The following is a 24,289-nucleotide window of genomic DNA, read 5'->3' as shown; positions in this document are numbered from 1 at the left end:
TTCATCATCCCCTCTGAGCTGCCTGAGGCCACACCCTCTGCTCACAAACTGCACCTCCACCGGTGTCCCCAACACCCTCATTTCCTGAGAGAAACCGAGCTCATGACATTGGTAAGAAGGAAACAGGATCCATCCGTAATATCTTTATTCCTTGGTGCATTTACTTTCACCAAGGGCCTTATTCATCCAAGTGAGTACTTTCTATGGCACCACTTTCATGGAGACTTTCTGCCCAGTTAGTCCTTCTCAGGTCCCTCAAGGAATAATTCATTCTCGACAACTTTCTGCCTTTCAGAGTGAAACAAGGGGAGGGTCAGTGATTTGGTATTTGGTCGACTTTGGATAAGGGTTTTCTTTGCCTATTGGGTCTTCTGCCCTCACTGGACCAGAAAGATAGGTTTGGGATCTGATTATTTGAGTGGCAGCTGTTACGTGGTTATTTTCCTGGCAATCAGCTTAAGAACAGAAGCAGAGGGTTTTTTGGAAAGAGTGGGGGGAAAAATCTACCGACAGCCGTCCACATCATCTGAATTTTTATTCTCTGCCAGCACAGCTTTGCACTCTGCGGTTTCACGTGTCTAGCTAAGAGTTCTTTAGTCAATTGATCCACAATCCGATTTCTCTTCTCATTCACCCTATCAGTGCATACTTTTGTAGCTATTATTATTATTCACGTGCTGAATGTGCATGTACATATACAGACAGGTAGCTTCATTTCTCCAGTTGATTTTCCACGAAATAAGTACATTTATTCATTTGGCTTTACTGACAAACAGCTCATAGCACTCTCAAAGGTCAGGCACTGCTTGTGCTTTGCAGAAGGCCCTGTGCCTAATCTTCATAACAATCCTATGAAGTTCCTTTCACAGAGATAACTGGTGAGGATCACACACCCTTTCTACTGCACTTTCACAGCAGACATACTTTTAAATCACTTTTAAATATTGTTTCTCATAACAAGAGTCACGGCATCCTAACTTTCTAAAAGTCAATCTGGATTGTCCAATATTGGGAGGCCAGACCCCACTGGACACAGAGCAGGTCCATGATAGGTGAGTGATGTTCCTGCTGGGCGTGCCCTGCTCTCCCAGATTCGGGGGTGGAGATTACAGGTGGTGGCCCCTCGAATCGGAAATAGAAAAGCGGCTGTGGGCAGAGCAAGTGACTATGTGAGATTCCTTTCCCCCAGGACAGATGTTCTCATTATTTATTTCCGGATCCATCAATAACTTCATTAGACTGACTGACCTCCAGCAAACTAGAGCAGGAAGTAAGTCCCCACAGTTTAAATGCTGCTGGTGATGATGGTTTAGTCTTGCAAGCCCATGCACTGTATCCCTCCAGGCTCCTCTGTTCATGGGATTTCCCAGGCAAGAATCCTGGAGTGCACTGACATTTCGTTCTTCAGGAGATCTACTGGACCCAGAGATAAAATCTGGGTCTCCTACGCTGCAGGCAGACCACCAGTGGAGCCACAGGGAAGCCCCCTCAACACTGGGGCCTTTGTTAAAAGCAGCAGCTAACACTGAGTGCTTACCAGGTTTGGGGCCTTGTAACAGACATAAAAACTGAGTCTCGTGACCTTCTCAGTCGTAAAGCTAGCACGCAGAAGAGGCAAGGTTTGAGCCCACGCCTCTCAGGCAAAGCTGTTGCCCTCCCAAGCCGTGCTGCACTGTCCCCGCGAGGCTGCAGAGGAGGCGTGTGACCGGTTGTGCTGAGTCCTGGAAACCAGTCCATTCGGCTTTGGATCTGTGTTTGTGCTGTGTGTGGGTCATGGTTGATGTCCGCCCTAAGTCCGTCCAGAAGCTGACTTATGGCAGTGATTCATGTAAGTGCTTTAGAGCCAGAATAACATCTTTTTATAAACCTGTATTTTAGTATGTCTGCGGAAAATAAGTGAAACGCTGTTGTAAGCCAGGAATGAATATTGATTCATAAAAATCAGTTAACTTCCTTCTCGAAATAGTAAATGATATCATTTCAGGCACGGTTTGTTTTGCTTAAGAGCCTCATATGAGGCAGTCACACTTGAATTGTGCAGTTCGTATGGACAATATTTGTATGAAGAAATCCTGCAACAAAATAGGGGCGTTTACACACACACATACTATAAAAACTCTAGCCTTTTCTATGACTTGAGTGTTCATTCACCTTCTCACTGAATAATATTATTCTTACTAAGACAAGCGAGATTATGAAGCCTAGGAAGTTGTTTATTCAGATCTCGTGACAGGCGTGGCATAGGGACTTTGAAATCACGCAGACTGAGGCTCCAGTGCTAACTGTGCCACTTGGCAAGTCCCGAACCCTTCTGAGCCGCTTCATATTTAAAGTGCAGGTCACGTTTGCCTCAGACTTGTTAAGGCATTAGACACAAGCACATTAGACTGCAAGCAGAGACATTAACACAAAATGAGGTCTCAACAGAAGGAACGACCTCCCACTCCTCCATTTTTCGTTTGGAACCTACCTGCCAAATCTGATAGTGTTTCCTGACTTCTCCTCCGTTCTTCAGTTCCTCAAGCTTCTTTCTGAGCTCCATTTTGTAGCTTTATCTCCTGAGTATCTTGATTTATTCAAAAGTTTTGATTGAACACGTACCATATACAAGTTACTGGGTAAGCATTAAGATTACAATAGTGAGCTAAACAAACAATTCTTTTTATGGCTTCATGAGAGAGATGGGCATTAATCACACACGTGGGAGCATCTAGTTGCAATCTAAGCTAAATTCTATGAAGGAAGGGAACACATATCTAGGTTGAAGAGTAAGGGAAGTGAAGGTGAGCGGAGACCTGAAGGAGAAGTGAGAGTCTCTATGGCAGGTGGAGATGGTGCCGGGGACGCCATGACGATGGAGACGGTGGGGATGGTGCTGGCAGAGGTGGTGGTCACAGTGCTTCCAGCCCTTCATATGGAAGGGCAGGGAAAATGTTAGTCACTCAGTTGTGTCCAACTCTTTGCGACCCCATGGACCGTAGACTGCCAGGCTCCTCTGTTCATGAGATTCTCCAGGCAGGAATACTGGAGTGGGGTGCCATTCCCTTCTCCAGGGGATCTTCCCGACCCAGGGATCGAACCTGGTGGTGGCGATGGTGCTTCCAATTGTTCACATGGAAGGACAGGGTAGATTCTGGAGATTGGGGGGAAGGAAAACCCTCTCCTTCAACCCTGTGTTTGGTGACATGATTGACAAAAGAGCCTGCCTGTGTGGGAGGTAAGTGTGACTCACAGATTCTGAAGTCAGAAAATCTGCATCATCCCAACTTCCCCCAGGCTTCCTGCTGGCTACCCTGGTGCCCCTGTGCAGCGGGCATGCATATTCAGACCATCTGGAGGCCGCACTCAGGCTACTATTTTCCCTTCAAAAAGGGGGAAGAACCTAGTAAGCCAGAAATTTGGAGTCAAGTATGACTCTCCATAGAATGCTTAGAGAATAGGAACCCCAGGGTCTGCTAGCCCTTCCACTGTGAGTGAGCTCCAGCTTGTGCCAAGTGTGGGCCTGAATCTAAAGAAGGAAGAAAGAGAAGGCAAGAAATGACAAATGAGTTGGAGGAAGAGGCAGGACAAGTGGACCCTGAGAAAGATGCAGGAGGCCAAGTGAGTCTCATTTTGAACTTGGACAACTGTTGGTGATGTCCAGGTTCAGGGAGTGAAGGAGGTAGTGCCGGAGAGGAGGTCTGGAGGAGGAGCTGGCATAGGAACTGAGAGGTGATGAGGAGGTCATCTCCATGAACAGTGAATCTGGGCTCCTGGTAGATCTTAAGAAGTCTAAGAGCAAGTGCCAAAGTCTTTGACAAATGAACGGAAAGGAATAGGAGGTCTGCAGGTGGTGATACGGAAGAGGCTGTGAGGTCAAATGGTGTGTGTGAGCCTGGAACTTCAGAGGAACTGGTTTTCTTACAAGTTGGGGAGATAAGAGTCAGTGGCTCTCACATCTCAGGAAGTGGAGTTCCTGGGTCTGATGATGCCTTTTAGGGGACACTGCGGATTTAACCCTATAGATTTAATCCCATCGTATAAACCAAGATTTAGCACGAATCATCTCCTAGTAATCTAAGAGGCCTGGCACTGTTAATAGTAGGTGGTATGTAATGGATACGCAGTTGAATCTGTCCCAGTGACTGACAGTTCGGGGAAGCCACAGCTGAGGGCCGCCTGGAAGGACACCGGCAGGACACATAGGAGCAGAGCAGAAGACGAGATCTGAGGCCAGAGGAGCTGACTCAGCTCAGAGGAAGCCTGGGGACAGGCAGCAGGAAAGGAAGGAAGACAACAAGCTTTAGTTAGTGACTTGAATTTAATTCTGTCAGCGTTGGCTTTTTAAAAAAAAAAGTCTTCAGAATTTCTTTGTCTGCAGACGCAAGAATTTGGAAATTTGCTTTGGCTGTGTGGTTTAATATCTAAATGACTAACTTTGCCAAGTTGAAAACTTTGTCCTTCCTTAAGTGTTCAGGTTCCACTATTCATAAATCTACCAAATTTAAACATCACTTTAAAAGGGACTTTAGCTTTTATCTGATCCTGTTTACAAATTTTGCTAATGAAGCCTAAATAATTTTAGCAACATTGATAAGTGTAATGTATTTGATATTCTCTTTAAGTGTATTAGTTTGGCTTAGTAAAACTTCCTGAGTTCTTAAACAATGCTTATATAACTAATACACTTATAAGAATGATAAACTGTAAACTCTTAAATGTTTCAATGTATGACAAGTACTTCGATACATGTTTATACAAACAATGAAAAATTTCAGCTTAAAATAACAATAAATGAAGTAAACATTTAAGTTGGAATTACAAGCCTGACCTTGACTCTAATAGGCCAAATTAAAAAAAAAATGTGACAAGTCTTTAAAAAACAAATACTCACAGATTCCTTAACACAAAATATTAATGTAAACACTAATTAAAGTCTTCCAGAGTTTGCATCCAGAAACTTTCTGGGTCAAGCATGACCATCCATACAGTGTCCAAGAAGACAGCAACCTCCAGGCTTTGAAAGATACACATAAGAAATCATTATATCATCATACATAATTTATGAATTGCTTCATAGAGAGGTGGCCAATGATATGGACTATGAAGCTGGCGCTATTCTTGTCTGTGGCCATGGTTGGTACACTCTGAGCCCTGTTTGTCCTTTGTGTTAGGACTGAAGCTAGAGAAGGCAGTGGTCACACAGCAATGTCCCTGGGTTTGAGTCATTATCATGAGCTCATTTTTTCCATCCACACGGAAGGCAGCGACTTCTACGAAGGTTGCCACATCACATGGTTGGATTTAGCAGCTATCTGATTCTTAAAATATTTCAACATATTTCCCCAGGCACTCCAAAGAACTGGGAAATTGATAAAAATTCTGCCTTCTTTCCATATTCTTCCTGATGGATGAGGCCATGCAGAATTAAAATAATACCAGCTGCTCACTGGTGGTTCCGTCTGACTCTGTGGTTGGAAAGAACACACCAACATTTCTTCATTCTTGTTTTTAAACAAGGTCAGCTATCGTGTGGCAAGGATGGGAAGTTGGGGCAAGAAGTCAGGTCACACCTCTGTCCCGTGCAGTCTCACTGTGTCTGTAATGTCCACACGCCATTCCTCCAGACCCAACTAACGCTCCGAAAAGGCTCATCAACCCATTACTCAACAAGTAATAGTTGATTAGTGCCCCTGCATTCTCAGGGCAGGTGAGGCGTCGCTGTAAAGAGGAGCACAAAGGCCATGCCCTCATGAAATATACATCCAGCCACAACCAGCTGCTGGATGTGAGTTTGAAATCTCCTTGTCTAAAGTCTAGTACATGCCTTGCAACAGGTGAAGATTATTGCCTTGTCTGGATTCTTGTATATTTGAATCTAACTCATAACAACTGACCTCATATGTCATCTTCGTGGTTCGGCCCTTTGCATCTGGGATAGTGCATCAGAGAACTTGGAGAAAAATCTCTTTCCCTCTTTTTCCATCTTCCCAAGTTGTAGATTCCTGAAATACTTCCAAATTCTTTAAACTAAAAAAGAAACAAACTTTTGTGGGCTTTATGTTCTGAATTTTAAGACTGATGCTTCTGATCCTTAGAAATAGGTACCAACAAGTGTGAAATCAATGTAGACCAGTCTCTTGGACTAACAGATGAAATAGTCAATTTTACTCTGAGAACTTTTGTCTTTCCTTCTTCCCTCCTTTATTTTTTTTCAAAGAATGAACATTTAGGCCGTTAGGAATGGTCTAGGAATCTGTTAATTTCTGGAATCATTGTAGCCCAATGAGTCTAGTCCTGGAATGGATTTTGTAAAATTTGGGTGATGAATTGCTCCGACTATGCATGGAGTAGTATTGGCAAAACAGAAAGCTGAAAATGAGCATTCCAAAAGGGATAAAGCCATCTGAATATGACATTAGATGATTTATGATTTATACTTCTATGTAGTTTAGACTTCCTGAGCTACTTAAGAAATAATTTTCTTTCCGTCAAGAAATACCTTAGTCAGATCTCTTGCAGGTGAGAAATTAATGTCAACTTATTAAGGTAAAAGTAGATGTTTTATAAGCAAGGCAGAATGACCTGTTGGAGAAATTAGGTGTTTTCTCCTTCCTTCTATAAAAAGCAGACAAATGGTCCTCTATCTTGGAGGCCTGATATACCCATTCTTTGCTCTTGGAGAGAAGAGGATTATTTAAACTCAGTTTTATTGAGATAATTTATATCAAATAAAATTTATCAATCTAAAAAGTACAGTTTGATGAGCTTGACAAGGACATACAGTCATGTAACCACTGTCACAATCATGATACAGAACATTTCCATTACATCCCAAAGTCCCTTTGTGACCCCTATAGTCAGCCCTCTTCCCCATCTGGCTTCCTGATATCTCTGCTCTCTGTCATGATTTTGCTTTGTGTAGAATTTCATATAAATGGATTCTATACTACGTATTTGCCCATGTCTGATTCCTTTCACTTAGTATCATTCTTTCAGATCAGCCAGTTCTTGTATATTTCAGGACCTCTGTCTTTTTATTGTTGAGTGCTGCTGCTGCTGCTAAGTCGCGTCAGTTGTGTCTGACTCTGTGCGACCCCATAGACGGCAGCCCAACAGGCTCCTCTGTCCCTGTGATTCTCTAGGCAAGAACACTGGAGTGGGTTGCCATTTCCTTCTCCAATGCATGAAGATGAAAAGTCAAATTGAAGTTGCTCAGTCGTGTCTGACTCTTAGCGACCCCACGGACTGTAGCCTACCAGGCTCCTCCGTCCATGGGGTTCTCCAGGCAAGAGTACTGGAGTGGGGTGCAATTGCCTTCTCCATTATTGTTGAGTAGTAGAAGGCAATGGGTTGTTACTTGGGTTGTTTCTAGCTCTGAATAAAGTACGTGCTTTTTTGTGGACTTATTTTTCATTTCTGGTGGGTAAATACCCAGGATTGAGATTACTGAATCATTGATAAGGTGTTAATATAATTTTACAAGAAACTGTCAGACTTTCTCGGAGTATCATTTTGCACTGCCAGCAGCAATGTATGAACATGTTTGTTCTATATCCTAACCAACACTTGGTATTGTCAGTATTTTTTTTTTTAGCCATTCTAGTGAGCACGTGGCCTTCCCTTGTGGCTCAGTGGTAAAGAATCTGCCTGTCAATGCAGGAGATGCAGGTTTGATATCTGGGTCGGGAAGATCTCTTGGAGAAGGAGATGGCAACCCTCTCCAGTATTCTTGCCTGGAGAATCCCATGGACAGAGGAGCCTGGGGGCTACAGTCCACGGGGTCGCAAAGTGTCGGGCACGACCGACAACAGCGCAGTGAGCAAATAGTAGCATCTCAATGTGTCCCACCTCCCAGTTTTATTGAGATATGATTGACATGTAACATTGTATTAGTTTAATAATACAACAACAATAATAATTTTGATATTATTATTAATAATTTGATATATGCATGTATTGTGAAGTAATTATTACAACCTTTTTACATAATATCAGGCATGTTAATAACATCCATCACTTCAGTTACCATTTTTTCTTGTGCTGAGAACTTTTAAGACTTATTCTCTCAGCAACTTTCAGTTATAATAACAGTATTACTAATTATAGTCACCTTGCTGAACATTACATTCCCAGAATTTATGTATCTGATAACTGAGAATTTGTACCTTTTGACCACATATGAACAGGTCAATTTTATTCTGAAGGTTTTGGTAAATCTTCCAAGTTTCCAAAATGTTTAAAAGTGAAAAATATTGCTCTTTGTATGAGATCATAGGCAACAGAAGAGAATCTCACATTCAGGCTCATGAAAAAACTAATAGTTAAAGAAGCTGTAGTTATTAAACAAGATGATTTGAAAGTCTGTTTAGAGGATGTAGAAATGGAAGACTGTACTTCAAGAAAATGGAAAATGGATAATCAGATATCTGAAATTCCATGATCAGACCAGGCTGAATAGAAACGATGTTATTGACATTGTTCAAAGTAGAAAAATTTTGAAGAATGATTGTTTGTGTACAAAGATCTGTATATTAATTAGTGCAAGGATTACAGCAGACTTTCATTAAGCAACTTTTGATGGATGCTATTTTTTATTATTTTCTTTAACTAGTACAAAATAGTTTATGTGAGTAAGACACAGACTGTGTTTTTTGATAACTTCGTTTTAGAATTTCAGTCAGATTCTCAAAAAATATGGATACCATGAAAGTTATATTTAAGTGAATACATTTTCATATTGTGTTCATTTTCTTTTTTAAAAAAATAAGTTTTGTGGTTAAATAAATTTTGAGTTAGGGAAGGTCTGATATCCTACCAAAAAGAAGCTGAGGTATTTTGGACTCTAACCTGGGTTTTGCCACTTGGCTGTGAGCCATATGACTTGAGTCAAATTCTTTAATCACTTGAACTGAAAAGTGTTATAATATCAAAACTATTTATTTCACCTGCTATTGGGAGACTCAAGTGAAAAGATTCATATGAAAATGCTTTGAAAACGTGAAGAGCTGAACACGTATAAAGGTGTGCCAGAGTAGAAGGTGCGGAGTTTTGAGGAGACTGTAGGAGAAATCTTGCAAGGAGATGACACTGAAAATACGTTGTGGGTAAATACATGATTTTAACCTAATTTTGTCAGAATATTCTAATCAACTTTGGAATTACAAAGCAATAACATCAATCAATCTAGGCAGCTCTACTAGAAAAGATTCACAGAGAAAGAACAGAGGTTTAATTTCAGGGCAAAAAAATTGGAAAGAAGTTTTCCCAAGGATCCACTTGAGAAATCATGAGGAAGGGGAGGTGGCCAGGGGCACGGTGATTTTGAAGTAATAAGAAAGAAGCCTTTCCAACAACTGGAGAGCCAGGATGGTCAGGAATGCAGAGAAAAGTCCACAGGCAATCAGTAAACTGTACAGAAAACCAGATTCCACCCTCTCATGTTCACATCCCTGCCTGTAGATTAAGTTAGCCTGAGATTGGAGCCTTTAAGGAGGATGAGGCATATAGAATAGGGTAACAGAAAGAAACCTTGGTTTCGGGTAAAATTCTGGTTTCAAATCTCATTTCTGCCACTTAGAATTTGCATGGCATTTCCTCCTGTGTCAAAGAGGAACAAGAATGCTTCTTCAGCCTCTGATCTCAATTTAGGAAGGGCAAATGTAATTATGAAAATAAAATGTAGTTTATGACTATTAAGGTAGTTCGTTTCCCTTATAGACATGCTTTACTAGTTTCTGTGGCAAAGAAGAAAGCCAAACTAGGCTGTTTGTTTTGGGAATTACCCACTTTGAGAAACAAGGATGGAAATGCTTAGGTTCAAAATCGCAAACGCAAGTGGGAGTCCACATCTTTTCACAATCAGAGCAGGGGTGGCAGGTGGCAGGCGGCTGCGGACGGACAGTCAGCGCGCCACAAAGGGACCACCGCAGGATGGAAATGTTTAAACCCCGTGTCGTCCTTATCTGCTCTTCAGGCAACATCTTGTTGCGCTGGTTTGGATAGTGATCGATGAGTTATTCTAATGCAGGAGAGCGTAAACTTGCGAGTGGAGATGTAGATATGCTGACGGGGAAATAGTGTTGAAAAGGGCCTAGGGGCAGGGGTGAGCCTGAATTTGGGTATCCAAGGGTGCAGAAGAATGGAGAGGTCGAGCTTAAAGACCGAGTGTTTCAGGGTGAGAAGAGGCTTTGTGTGCTCGAGGCTTCAGGAAAATACTGGTTGGGTAATAAGCCTTCTCGTTGGTTTCGAAATCTAAGTGTGTGGTGGGGGAATCCCACACGGAGGCTTGAAGCATCTCCCCGCAACCCGGGCCCCAGCGCCCTCCTCCGACCCGGGCAGCACCCGGCAGCTGTGCGGGCAGCACCTGGGTCACGGTCCCCGCCCGAGCCCGCGGGGAAGCGCGGCGGCGCGCTGGGCCGCAGGGCTCCCGCACCCGCGAGGAGGGGGCGCCGGCGGCGCGCCCCGCCCCGCGCGCTCTTCCCGGGCCGCTCCCGGCCGGAGGCCGTGGAAGGCGCTGCAAGGCCGCGCAAGTCCCAGGTACGTCGGGCGGGAATTAGGGTCCGCGGGCATCTCCGCTCCGCAGCCGTCTCCGGACCGGGCGGGTGGCCCGGCAGGCAGGGCCCAGGGTGGCCGAGCGCGGACGCGGGCGCTGGGCATCCCCGCTTCCCGGTCGGCGGCACCCGGGACCCCCGTCGGGCCGCGCGGGGCCCGGGGAGAGTGGGGCACCGCGCCCCGAGGCCGCGACGCTGCCGCCACCCGGCCCGCGCAGTCCCGGGGAGGAGCGGGGGCCGCCCGGAAAGGGACGGGGGCGCGGCCGGGGTTCGCCCAGCCCTCGGCGTCCGGGTGTCCGCGGGCCGCGGCGGAGCGCAGCGCCCTCCAGCCGCCCAGCGGGGCTCCGCGCTGCGGGCGGCCGCGTTCCCGGAGGCGAGGGGCGGGTGGCTGCGGTGCCCCGAAGGGCCGCCCTCTCGCCGGCCGCTGCGCCTGCCCCGGCCGCTCCCGCCTCCTTCACTCGGAGCGGCTGTGGCGGGGCTCAGGTGGAAGCTTTCCAGGGTGCACAGGTACGTCTGCGCTCACGGCTTACCGCAGGGACCCAGCTTCCAGGGCTGGGATTTCCCACCAGGGCTCAGGAGTGGGACAGGGTCAGGACTTGGATCTGCCCAGGACTCTCGCTCCCCGCACCCCGAGCCTGGCCTCTGTCCCCGGGGCGGGCGTCACGCCCTTTCAGCTTCTGTAAATGAGAACTTGTGTTTAGAACTTCGATGCCAGGCAGGAAATTTTTTTCCTGTTTGGCGGGGAAAAATCTGGGAGAAGAGAGAGAAATTGTTCCGGGTGTGAGCAGTTCAGGTGGGTGAGATGCGTGTCGTCTTGTAGAAGGTCTCGTCTGCACTGCCTGCAATGTTGCTAACTCAGATCTTTGGCAAAAAGCGAGTAGGATGACCTGACTTGAAAGTACGCACCAAAAAAAAAAAAAAAGGGCAAATTTCCTTATTCACCAGTATTTTGTTTCTTCCTGTTCTGAGCAGAAAACGTTTGTATCTTTAAACTTTTTTGTAGTGCACGCATTTTACAAACATTGCCTAAAGTTGACAACTTGTTTTGGAAGTTTCTAAGCCGTCAGTTAATTTTTTTTTTCATTGTGTTACTTAAGAATTTGACTTGATTGGTTAAATATCTTGTTTTGATTTTGGTGATTGAGCATAATTAATTATATGCGGCATCTTGGTGTAACCTCTTCATAAATATCTTTAAGTAAATTGCTTGTCAAAAAATTTTTTTATCTCCACAATATCATTTAAAATTTACATCACTGTGTCCTCATACAGCAGAGACATGTCTGAGTTTCTGAGTGCCGTCTTCTTCCTTATCTATCATTATGTTAAAAAAAATCCAGTTGCTTCTTGTTGCCTATTACCAGGTTTATTTTCCATGTTGCTAAAGACCATATGTATTTGGGTACTTCTTTCAACAACGGTCTATGCATAAAATTCTCTTTTAGGTCTTTAATGTCTGGAAATGTCTTAGTTTTACTCGGATGATTATTTAAATGGATATAAATGTCTAGACTAACACGTATGTTTTCTCACCCCTTTGGGGCTATTATTCCATTGTTTTGAGGTTAGATGAGAAATTTCTATTCTTTTTTTTGCTTGGGATTTAATATACATTTTTGATTTGTGAACTTATGTTTTTCTTTAGTTCTGAAAAATTCTTAGTTATTTGAAAAGACCCTGATGCTGGGAAAGATTGAAGGCAGGAGGAAAAGGGGACGACAGAGGATGAGATAGTTGGATGGCATCACCAACGCAATGGACATAAGTTTGAGTAAACTCTGGGAGTTGGCGATGGACAGGGAGGCCTAGTGTGCTGCAGCCCATGGGGTCGCAAAGCGTCAGACACGACTGAGCGACTGAACTGAACTGATATCTTTTAATATTTGGATCCATACCAGCATTTGTGGCAGACCTTATGGGAGATTTCTAGGAGGCTAGCTTCTAGCCAGGTGGAGACCGAGGGTCAGAGGGCAGAGGTTTGTGAGGGCCCTGTTCACAGAAGGTGTAGCCTCTTCTCTGCGCCTGGCTTTATGGAGAGCCCGCTTGCACTTCTCTGGCCACGAGCCTGTCCCTCTCCAGTCTGGCTTCACCTCTGCATCCCAGCCCTTGCCCTGGAGCAGAAGTCGGGTCCTGCTTTCACTCTGAGCCACAGGGCTTCAGCTTCCTCTCAGCTAGGTCGCCTCTAATGCCAGGCTTACTCCTCAGACTCCTATCCTACCCTAAGTCTGGGACCAGTGACTCCTCACCACTCCGGCAACTTTCTGAATTCTTTAAGCACATGATTTTATACTTTGTACTGATCCACAGCCTTCATTAGATGTGACTCCACTCCATCTAACTTGAGCATCCCTTCCCTTTCCTGGTGTCTTACACTGAAGGGTTCTCTGCCCACTGCTATAATGTCCTAAGGAAATGTGAGGAGAGACAAGTAATTCTGACCTTAAGTATTGAGTTGTTAACCATAGTTTTAGCATCATCAATAATTATTATTTGTTGAAAACTGGTCATGCAATTATGAAATAGCCCACGATTTCACCTTTTAAAGAGAAAGAGCGGCTAGGAAAAATTTTAAAATGGGCGTATTTGACTTTAAATCTTAGTATAATAATAAAAAAAATTGGTATAGATTCCTTAAGATTTGTGCACTGTCTTACAAAGCAGACAAAAATCAAGTAAATTTTGGTTGTTCAAATTATACCTAAAATTATACTAAGAGAATTTTTCTTCCAACAACTGATTAAGCAGGAAGACAATGGGATAGACATAGGCGCAAACAGTAATAGTCATCTCATCTTAACTCTGTTAGTTTCAGAGGTGGGCACGAGGCTGGATCCGTGGCCTCTGTGGGTTCGTGTCTGTTGTCTGCTGTTTCTGCTCTTCTTGTGCTTATTACCTTGCTCCCGTTAGTGCCTGGTTGTGTTCTGTTTTATACTGGACATTGTATCTGAAAAACTGTTTCAGATTTTCAGAACGGCATCTGAGGCCTAGGATGAAGCTGTCTTCTTCTGAAGCAAATTTTCCTTCGCTACCTAGTGCTAGGTACCCATGAGCACTAGCACTCCAGAAATGATCTTGGTCCTCATTCAGAGACTGAGGCTGCCTGAGCCATCCGGATGAATCAGAGCTGTGATGGAACCTCTGTGAGGACTTATCTTGCTCTAATTTGGCCTTTCCTATCCAATCCATGACTGCCCCAGACCTTAACACTTAATTCTCTGTCTTCTAAGGCTGTCAAAAGTGCTCTGCAGCTTGTCAGACTGTGATACTGTGTTCAAAGTGATAAAAATCAAGGCTGAAAATTTTGGAAGAGAATTTGAAACTATGACAATGACATAGCAGATGTGAAAAGGAACCAAATAGAACTTATATAGCTTAAAACTGTAATAATAAAAAAAAATTTAAAATAAGTGGATAGATTTAACAGTAAATTAAACATAGTTGAAGAAAGAAAAAATAAACTAGAAAATAGATCAGAAGAAAATGTTTAGACTGAAGCTTGAAGAGACCAAAGTATGGAAAGAACAGAGTGGAGAGAGACATGGCTGATACAGCTACGCTAGTGCCCAGAGGAAAATCTATGTTCTGAAGTGGGTATGTCAGCAGTGAAGAATGGCTGAAAATGAATGAGGAAACATCTGTCCAAGGAAACTCAAATGAGGACATTAAAATAAATCCAGAGAAAGCAGAAAGAGGAAATAGTAATATAAGAATAGAAATTAATGAAGTAGAAAATTGAGACTCTGTCAACTGAAAAGTTGGTTTTTTGAAAATGCTAGTAAAGATGATAAACCTCTGGCAAGACAATCGAGAGAGAAAGCAGGCATGAATAACTCATCTAAGGAATAGAATAGAGGTCCTGTAGACATTAAAATGGAGAAGGCAGTGGCAACCCACTCCAGTACTCTTGCCTGGAAAATCCCATGGATGGAGGAGCCTGGTAGGCTGCAGTCCATGGGGTCACTAAGAGTCGGACACGACTAAGCGACTTCACTTTCTTTTTTCACTTTCATGCACTGGAGAAGGCAATGGCGACCCACTCCAGTACTCTTGCCTGGAGAATCCCAGGGACGGCAGAGCCTGGTGGGCTGCCGTCTATGAGTTCGCACAGAGTCAGACACGACTGAAGTGACTTAGCAGCAGTAGCAGCAGACATTAAAATAATAAGAGGATGTAAGTAACTATGTCAGTAAGCTTGACAAATTAGGAGAAAATTTGATAAATTCCTTGAAAAACATAACTGACAAAAGAATAAAAAGAAAATCTGAATCATTTTGTAACTGGTAAATTAATGTATTTAATGTATTTAACAACACCAACAGCATTAGGAGGAAGGAAATTTAAAGGGCAATTTTATTTCTGAGTATAGACTCAGAAATTCTAAACAAAATATTATAAACAAAATCCAGCAATATATAAAAAGGATAATCAGTTCAGTTCGGTTGCTCAGTCATGTCCGACTCTGTGACCCCATGAACTCCAGCACGCCAGGCCTCCCTGTCCATCACCAACTCCCAGAGTTCACTCAGACTCACATCCATTGAGTCGATGATGACATCCAGCCATCTCATCCTCTGTTGTCCCCTTCTCCTCCTGCCCCCAACCCCTCCCAGCATCAGAGTCTTTTCCAATGAGTCAACTCTTTGCATGAGGTGGCCAAAGTACTGGAGTTTCAGCTTTAGCTTCATTCCTTCCAAAGAACACCCAGGACTGAGCTCCTTTAGAATGGACTGGTTGGATCTCCTTGCAGTCCAAGGGACTCTCAAGAGTCTTCTCCAACACCACAGTTCAAAAGCATCAATTCTTTGGTGCTCAGCTTTCTTCACAGTCCAACTCTCACATCCATACATGACTACTGGAAAAACCATAGCCTGGGCTAGACGGACCTTAGTCGGCAAAGTAATGTCTCTGCTTTTGAATATGCTATCTAGGTTGGTCATAACTTTCCTTCCAAGGAGTAAGCGTCTTTTAATTTCATGGCTGCAGTCACCATCTGCAGTGATTTTGGAGCCCCCAAAATTAAGTCTGATACTGTTTCCACTGTTTCCCCATCTCTTTCCCATGAAGTGATGGGACTGGATGCCATGATCTTCGTTTTCTAATGTTGAGCTTTAAGCCAACTTTTTCACTCTCCTCTTTCACTTTCATCAAGAGGCTTTTTAGTTCCTCTTCACTTCTGCCATAAGGGTGGTGTCATCTGCATGTCTGAGGTTATTGATATTTCTCCTGGCAATCTTGATTCCAGCTTGTGCTTCATCCAGCCCAGCGTTTCTCATGATGTTCTCTGCATACAAGTTAAATAAGCAGGGTGACAATATACAGCCTTGACGTACTCCTTTTCCTATTTGGAACCAGTCTGTTGTTCCATGTCCAGTTCTAACTGTTGCTTCCTGATCTGCATATAGGTTTCTCAAGAGGCAGGTCAAGTGGTCTGATATTCCCATCTCTTTCAGAATTTTCCACAGTTTATTGTGATCCACAGAGTCAAAGGCTTTGGTATAGTCAATAAAGCAGAAGTAGATGTTTTTCTGGAACTCTCTTGCTTTTTCCATGATCCAGCGGATGTTGGCAATTTGATCTCTGGTTCCTCTGTCTTTTCTAAAACTAGCTTGAACATCTGGAAGTTCATGGTTCACGTCCTGCTGAAGCCTGGCTTGGAGAATTTTGGGCATTACTTTACTAGTGTGTGAGATGAGTGCAATTGTGCAGTAGTTTGAGCATTCTTAAGGATAATACATCCATAGAAATGTGGGTTTATTTAAAAAATGCGAGGTTGTCTTACCACTAAAGTTTATCCGTGTAGTCACCAATATTTATTAACAAAGTAAAGAAGGAAATGTTATTATCTCAATAGTTATAGGAAGAAAAAAAGAATTTGATAAAATTCAGCGTTTACTAATAAACAGAATAAAGTATAAGGATTGAAAAAAGGAAATCAAATGATCATTATACCTGGATGATATGACTGTGTATGCAGCAAATAAACAGGAATTTATAAACTGTGTAGATTGCTGAATTAGTTTTGCAAGGTTGCTCAATGCATGGTAAATATGTAAAATTTAATTGAATTTCTCTATATATATCTATAGGCATATGCCACATGTAAGGAACACTATTTTCAAAACTTCAAAAGTATCAAATGCCTAGGAATGAATATCACAAAAATATGCTCACGACCTCCGTATGGAAAATCATAAGGTATTATTGCGATTAAGAAGACCAAAATAAATAGAAATATATCATGCTCATGAACTGAGAACTTCAATATTGTAACGATGTCAGTAATTCCCAAATTATCTATAGATTCATGGCATTGCCAATTAAAAATCAATGGATTTTGTTTTTGAAACTGCTAAGCTAATTCTGTAGTTTATAAGAATATACAGAGGGCCAAGACTAACCAAGGCTCACTTAAAGAAGAACAAGGAGGAAGGCCTTGCTCTTCTGGATGTGAAGATGCGTCATATATTTAATGTTACCAGAACAAAGACAGATGCGTAGACATCGGATCCCAAGAGAGAGCCCTGAGGAGGCACACTCACCCTTAGATGGATGTGTGAGTATTGGCAATGGTAGTATTGTTGTTTCCCCAAAATGATCTTTTGAAAAAGGTACTGAGTCAAACAGCTTCCTCAGTGATTCAGCAGGTAAAGAATCCTCCCGCAGTGCAGGAGACATAGGAGACATGGGTTTGATCCCTGGGTCAGAAAGATCCCCTGGAGGAGGAAATGCCAACTCACTCCAGTATTCTTGCCTGGAGAATTTCGTGGACAGAGGAGCCTGGTGAACTACAGTCCATGGAGTTGCAAAGAGTCAGACATGACTGAACCACTGAGCGTGCGCTTGCACACACACACACACACACACACACACACGTGCAAAACAGATTGACAAGCAAGGAACCTTTCTCTTTTGGTTAAAGAGCACACTCTTCCTGGAGCTGCTTCTAGTGAAAGGTGGTCAGAGAGAGCTGTGGTTTGGCTTTGTGAGACCTCTAACTCTTGGGGGCATTAGGTCAGACAAGAGGTGTGTTCTAGTGGAAGATCTGAAGGGTACAAATAGGAGGTTGTAAATCCACTTGGTTAAGCTTAGCCCTTTTCTTAAACTGCTTGCTTTTTCATCCTCTATAATTCATTTACTCATTTTTCAATTCATGATTGGTCTTGCTCCATATTCCCAGGTGGTACTGTGCTTTTTATGTCATTGTTCATTGGTGGTCTATCTGTGTTAGTGTAGTTGGAGGTGTTAGGAAGTTCATTTTTTGTCCTATTCATACATTCCATTTCCCTCTTGGTTATTTGTTGGTATATGTGTGTGTGTGTGTGTGTGTGTGTGTGAAAAATTGATGCTTTTGAATGGTGGTGTTGGAGAAGACTCTTGAAAGTCCCTTGGACAACAAGGAGATCCAACCAGTCCATCCTGAAGTAAATCAGTCCTGAATATTCCTTGGAGGACTGATGCTGAAGCTGAAACTCCAATACTTTGGCCACCTGATGCGAAGAACTGACTCGCTTGAAAAGACCCTGGTGCTGGGAAAGACTGACGGCAGGAGGAGAAGGGGACGACAGAGGATGAGATGGTTGGAATGCATCACTGACTCAGTGGACATGAGTTTGAGTAAACTCTGGGAGTTGGTGATGGACAGGGAGGCCTGGCATGTTCCAGTCCATGGGGTCACAAAGAGTCGGACACGACTGAGCGACTGAACTGAGCTGATGTGTGTGCTACGTCGCATTCATTTACGGCTGGTTCGGTCTTTGTTGCTGCTTGCAGGCTTCTCATTGAGGTGGCTTCTCTTGTTGTGGAGCAAGATTCTAGGTGCATGGGCTTCAGTACTTGCAGCCCACGGGCTCAGTAGCTGTGTTGCAGCTGAGTCCCCTACGTTGGCAGGTGGCTTCTTAACCCCTGGACCTCAGGGAAGTCCCATGTTTTATATCTTACAGAACGTTTCTCAAGAACTGGAATTAAGCCATGATGTCAAACACAGTCATTCATTTGAACCTCTTTTCTTTGTAGGTCAAATCACTGGACAATGCCACGTGCTTTGTGGACAGCGTGGGTCTGGGCTGTAATCAGCGTGTTCACGGAAGGAGCCTCTGATCAGGCTTCTTCTCTGTCTTGTGACCCAACTGGTGTCTGCGATGGCCATTCCAGATCTTTAAACTCCATCCCCTCTGGTCTCACGGCAAGTGTGAAAAGCCTTGACCTGTCCGACAACGAGATCACCTATGTCGGCAACAGAGACCTGCAGAGGTGTGTGAATCTGAAGACTCTGAGGCTGGGGGCCAATGAAATTCACACGGTGGAGGAAGATTCTTTTTTTCACCTGAGGAATCTTGAATATTTGGACTTATCCTATAATCGCTTATCTAACTTATCATCTTCCTGGTTCAGGTCCCTTTATGTCTTGAAATTCTTAAACTTACTGGGAAATTTATACAAAACACTTGGGGAAACATCTCTTTTTTCTCATCTCCCAAATCTGCGGACCCTGAAAGTAGGAAATAGTAACAGCTTCACTCAGATTCATGAAAAGGATTTCACTGGACTGACTTTTCTTGAGGAGCTTGAGATCAGTGCTCAAAATCTGCAGTTGTATGTGCCAAAGAGTTTAAAGTCGATCCAGAACATTAGCCATCTGATTCTGCATCTGAGGCAGCCTGTTTTACTCCTGGACATTCTTATAGATATTGTAAGTTCCTTAGATTATTTAGAACTGAGAGATACTAATTTGCACACTTTCTATTTTTCAGAAGCATCCATCAGTGAAATTAATACATCAGTTAAAAAGCTTACATTTAGAAATGTGCAATTCACCGATGACAGTTTTGTTGAAGTTGTCAAACTGTTTAACTATGTTTCTGGGATCTTAGAAGTAGAGTTTGATGACTGTACCCATGATGGAGTTGGCGATTTTACAGCACTGACTTTGAACAGAATTAGATACCTAGGTAACGTGGAGACGTTAACAATACGGAAGTTGCATATCCCACAGTTTTTCTTATTTTATGATCTGAGTAGTATATATCCACTCACAGGCAAAGTTAAAAGAGTCACAATAGAGAACAGTAAGGTTTTCCTGGTTCCTTGTTTACTTTCACAACATTTAAAATCGCTAGAATATTTGGATCTCAGTGAAAACTTAATGTCTGAAGAAACCTTGAAAAACTCAGCCTGTGAGCATGCCTGGCCCGTCCTTCAAACCCTGGTTTTAAGGCAGAATCGTTTGAAATCACTAGAAAAAACTGGAGAACTTTTGCTTACTCTGAAAAATCTGAATAACCTTGATATCAGTAAGAATAATTTTCTTTCAATGCCTGAAACTTGTCAGTGGCCAGGAAAAATGAAACAGTTGAACTTATCCAGCACGAGGATACACAGTTTAACCCAGTGCCTTCCCCAGACCCTGGAAATTTTAGATGTTAGCAATAATAATCTCGATTCATTTTCTTTGATTTTGCCGCAACTCAAAGAACTGTATATTTCCAGAAATAAGTTGAAGACTCTACCAGATGCCTCCTTCTTACCCGTGTTATCAGTTATGAGAATTAGCGGAAATATAATAAATACTTTCTCGAAGGAACAACTTGATTCTTTTCCACAACTGAAGGCTTTGGAGGCCGGTGGCAACAACTTCATTTGCTCCTGTGACTTCCTGTCCTTCGCACAGGGACAGCAGGCACTGGCCCGTGTCCTGGTCGACTGGCCAGATGGCTACCGCTGTGACGCTCCCTCGCACGTGCGGGGCCAGCGGGTGCAGGATGCCCGCCTCTCCCTTTCTGAATGCCACCGGGCGGCCGTGGTGTCCGCCGTGTGCTGTGCCCTCTTCCTGTTGCTCCTGCTCACGGGGGTGCTGTGTCACCGTTTCCACGGGCTGTGGTACATGAAGATGATGTGGGCCTGGCTCCAGGCCAAGAGGAAGCCCAGGAAGGCTCCCCGCAGGGACCTCTGCTACGACGCCTTTGTGTCCTACAGCGAGCGGGATTCCTACTGGGTGGAGAACCTCATGGTCCAGGAGCTGGAGCACTTCAACCCTCCCTTTAAGCTGTGTCTTCATAAGCGAGACTTTGTCCCTGGCAAATGGATTATCGACAACATCATCGACTCCATTGAAAAGAGCCGCAAAACCATCTTTGTGCTTTCGGAGAGCTTTGTGAGGAGCGAGTGGTGCAAGTATGAGCTGGACTTCTCCCACTTCCGTCTCTTTGATGAGAACAACGATGCTGCCATTCTGATTCTGCTGGAGCCCATTGACAAGAAGGCTGTCCCTCAGCGCTTCTGTAAGCTGCGGAAGATCATGAACACCAGGACCTACCTGGAGTGGCCCACGGATGAGACTCAGCAGGAAGCATTCTGGTTGAATTTGAGAGCTGCAATAAGGTCCTAGGATCCTTCATTAAGGGTCAGTCTTGGTCTGGTGGTGGTCCTTCTAGCACTAGTTGTAACTGAGTCCATTCTGACTCAGTTCCATCCAGTGAATATTCATCGGAAGAACTGATGCTGAAGCTGAAGCTCCAATACTTTGGCCACCTGGTGCGAAGAACTGACTCACTGGAAAAGACCCTGATGCTGGGAAAGATTGAGGGCAGGAGGAGGAGAAGGGGATGACAGAGGATGAGATGGTTGGATGGCATCACTGACTCAGTGGACATGAATTTGAGCAAACTCCAGGAAACAGTGAAGGACAGGGAAGCCTAGTGTGCTGCAGTCCATGAGGTTGCAAAGAGTTAGACGGAATTTAGTGACAGAACAGCAACGACATATAAACTATATGAATGAGGACCTGCTTACTAAAATGACTAAAACTGTTCAAATTTTGTCTAGAGTGCTGTTTTATAAAAACTGCTACCAAATTGGAAAAGCATGGTTCTAGGCTTTTATTTATCCTCTGAGACAGTCATGATCATAAGATAGATAAATGTGAATTATCTGTAGCAATTGGCTTAGGAAGCAGCAGAAATGAATAGATTTTAAGTGACTTTCCATCAGCTTTCTGCCAGGGGACTCATCCATGTCTGGAGAGGGTGTTCTTTGTCCCCCAGCTGTCCCTTCTGTGTGTGACTGCCCTCAGGAGCAACAAGACAAATGTTAAAGTCCTTCAGCCAAATATATTGTTCTCAGGAAAAAAAAAAAAGTGCTGTTTTGTGTCCCCATTAAGCTTTACAGGATACTAAAATACCTAGAGGGTGTATTTTAAAATGAACTGTGTGTGTCTTTCTCAGTATTTGGTAAGTTTCTCCAGCCATAGTTACTCGAGAGAGGGTATATAACCCAAGATGCAGTAAGTTATATATTTCTATGGAAATGAAACTAACGAAATAAATACTCAGTTTTGAAGAATTTTAAAGAAGTCTCCTATATCCCTGATGCTGATATTCAGCCTTTAGTTATGTGTGAAGTTCTCGTTGCTTCTGCTGCTAAGTCGCTTCAGTTGTGTCCGACTCTATGCGACCCCATAGATGGCAGCCCACCAGGCTCCCCCGTCCCTGGGATTTTCCAGGCAAGAACACTGGAGTGGGTTGCTATTTCTTTCTCCAATGCATGAAAGTGAAAAGTGAACGTGAAGTCGCTCAGTCGTGTCCGACTCTTAGCGACCCCATAGACTGCAGCCCACCAGGCTCCTCCATCCATGGGATTTTCCAGGCAAGAGTACTGGAGTGGGGTGCCATTGCCTTCTCTGAAGTTCTCGTTAGTTCTCATTAGTGTCTGGTTACGCTGCTCCCTGAGTCATATTGCTTTTTCCTTCTTTTTAAGAGTCTTGTTTCTAATTGTAAAAAGGGCTCTCTTTTTCTCTTTCTGAAATGTTATAGAAGTATGTGTGAGCTAAATAAAATTTTAAGCAAGCATCAACCTAGAGGTTCCTCACAATGACTCAAAAATATCTGATACACAATGATTTAAAAGAAAGATACTACTTTCATATGATAATTTTTAGAATCTAGATAATAAGGCATTAAATGAATGCATTAAATTTAAAAGCAAGGAGCTGTTTATGGATTCTGTGCAACTCTCTTGGTAAGCTGGGAACCATGTGTGAAGGAAGTGACCTTGCTTCATCTTCAGCCAGAACTGGGTCGCTGTGGTTTACTGGGGTCTGAAGTCAGAAAGCCCTGGGTTAGGACAAGTGCATCTTTGGGTAAGTCAGTCTGACTGCAGCTATTTCCCTGTCACAAAGACAGGGTAGTAATGAATCCATCAGAGGGTCCTGTGTCGAGACGGATGTGCAGCAGAGTCAGCGAAGCAGTGGGTGTGTACCCCGGGGTGCTGTTCAGGCTGAGAAGGCAAGAGGACCACGCCCGCAAGAGTGGAGACCCGGATGCCCACACAGGCCGACAGGTGCCTGTGGCAGATGTTAGCGATTATTATTTTCCAAGGAGTGATTCATCTTGTTATATACTATGGTTTGTAAATGAACATTTTGGTGTTATGGGTCCTAGCAGGGATCTCGGGTATATTTTCTGTTGTTTGCAGAAAGTCATACCGAAGAAATAAGTTCATAAACTGCATAATAGGTTTTAGTCCTTGGGAAACCCACAGGGTGGGTTCTTCTCTCTTACAAACTCCTGGGAGCATGAAACGGAGGAGACAGTAGCCAGCCTAATAAAAAACAGACAAGTTCAGGAAGAGGAAACTAGAGATGCCACAGAAACCAAACACAAAATGGACTTTTTGCTTTACTTCTCTATTTCCTACCTAAGTATAACGTTGTCATGAGAACCAGACAAATTTAACATGGACATGATCTGTAGATTTAATTTCAATAATTTAAACAGCAACAGAAACAGCTTCATAGTTAATTGATAGATTTAAAATAATTTTTTGAAAAGAATCTTTACTTTTCTCATTACAAATGTTAAACTGTAGAAATTTAGGAAAAGAAACTACAGCATAAAAAAGAAAGAGTCAAAAAAAAAAAAAAAGAAAAAGAAAGAGTCAGCTCTTATCCCTTCACCTTGAGCTAACCGCTGGTAACTGGATAGGTTAGTGCTCTCCATAATTTTTTCAATGTGTATATACATATTACTTCATAAAACTGAGATTAGATTTTAATGCTTAAACTGTATAAAGAAAATAGCACCTTTTTTTTTTCTTCATATTGTTTGGTAATTATCTAACATTTCTAAGCTCTGAAGTTCAGTCACAATTCCATGCAGACATCTATTGGTTTGCTTGCTCAGAGTTCTAAAGGGTCATCATGCAGCGCTCCATAAAAAATAAGTGGCCAATACCCCAGAGGTCGAATACATCAGAGGTCAAATACAACAGAGGTCATTTAAGGACTCTTGTACAGAAGAGAAACTAAGTTTTCATTGGTGTTTATCCAACTGCAAGGTGGTTTGTCAATACCCAGTTCAAGAATCTTGTTTTATCTCTTTAACCTTGCACATGGCTGGTATGTAATATATATGGAATTGTTGAAATGTCTGCTGAGTAGGGAGATAAACTAGAGTTAAATCTTCTAATGATCTGGAAGATGAGCCGGTTGTGATACTGAAGCATTGAGTAGTTTCAAGAAGGAAAATTACCAACAGGTAGAAATCTTAATCTGCTAATCCCAGACTCCCAATCCAGCAGTTACCTGGTCCCCCTCCCCACTGGGAGGGGGGCTCCTGTGGTGTAGAATCCACCTTCCAACGCAAGGGATGTAGGTTTGATTCCTGGTGGGGGAATTAAGATCCCATATGCCTTGGAGCAACTAAGCTTCTGCCCTGCAACTAGAGAAAGCCTATGCATTGCAATGAAGACCTGGCACAGCCAAA

At 43.3% G+C, this 24,289-nt stretch overlaps 1 protein-coding gene across 8 annotated transcripts; it reads left to right on the top strand.

Moving 5' to 3' along the window:
- Window positions 1-22,379, top strand: TLR2 (toll like receptor 2). Of its 8 annotated transcripts, XM_060400596.1 has the most exons (4): window positions 10,970-11,039; window positions 16,619-16,727; window positions 17,012-17,085; window positions 18,546-22,379. In XM_060400596.1, the coding sequence occupies exons 3-4, from the start codon at window positions 17,078-17,080 to the stop codon at window positions 20,914-20,916; spliced, it is 2,379 nt and encodes a 792-aa protein (XP_060256579.1). In that variant the 5' UTR covers window positions 10,970-11,039; window positions 16,619-16,727; window positions 17,012-17,077; the 3' UTR covers window positions 20,917-22,379.
- Window positions 22,380-24,289: the final 1,910 nt, after the last annotated feature.

The sequence above is a fragment of the Ovis aries genome, chromosome 17 (genome assembly GCF_016772045.2).
Source record: "Ovis aries strain OAR_USU_Benz2616 breed Rambouillet chromosome 17, ARS-UI_Ramb_v3.0, whole genome shotgun sequence".
NCBI classification, from domain to species: Eukaryota; Metazoa; Chordata; class Mammalia; order Artiodactyla; family Bovidae; genus Ovis; species Ovis aries.
This window is presented reverse-complemented; position numbering and strand designations above follow the sequence as displayed.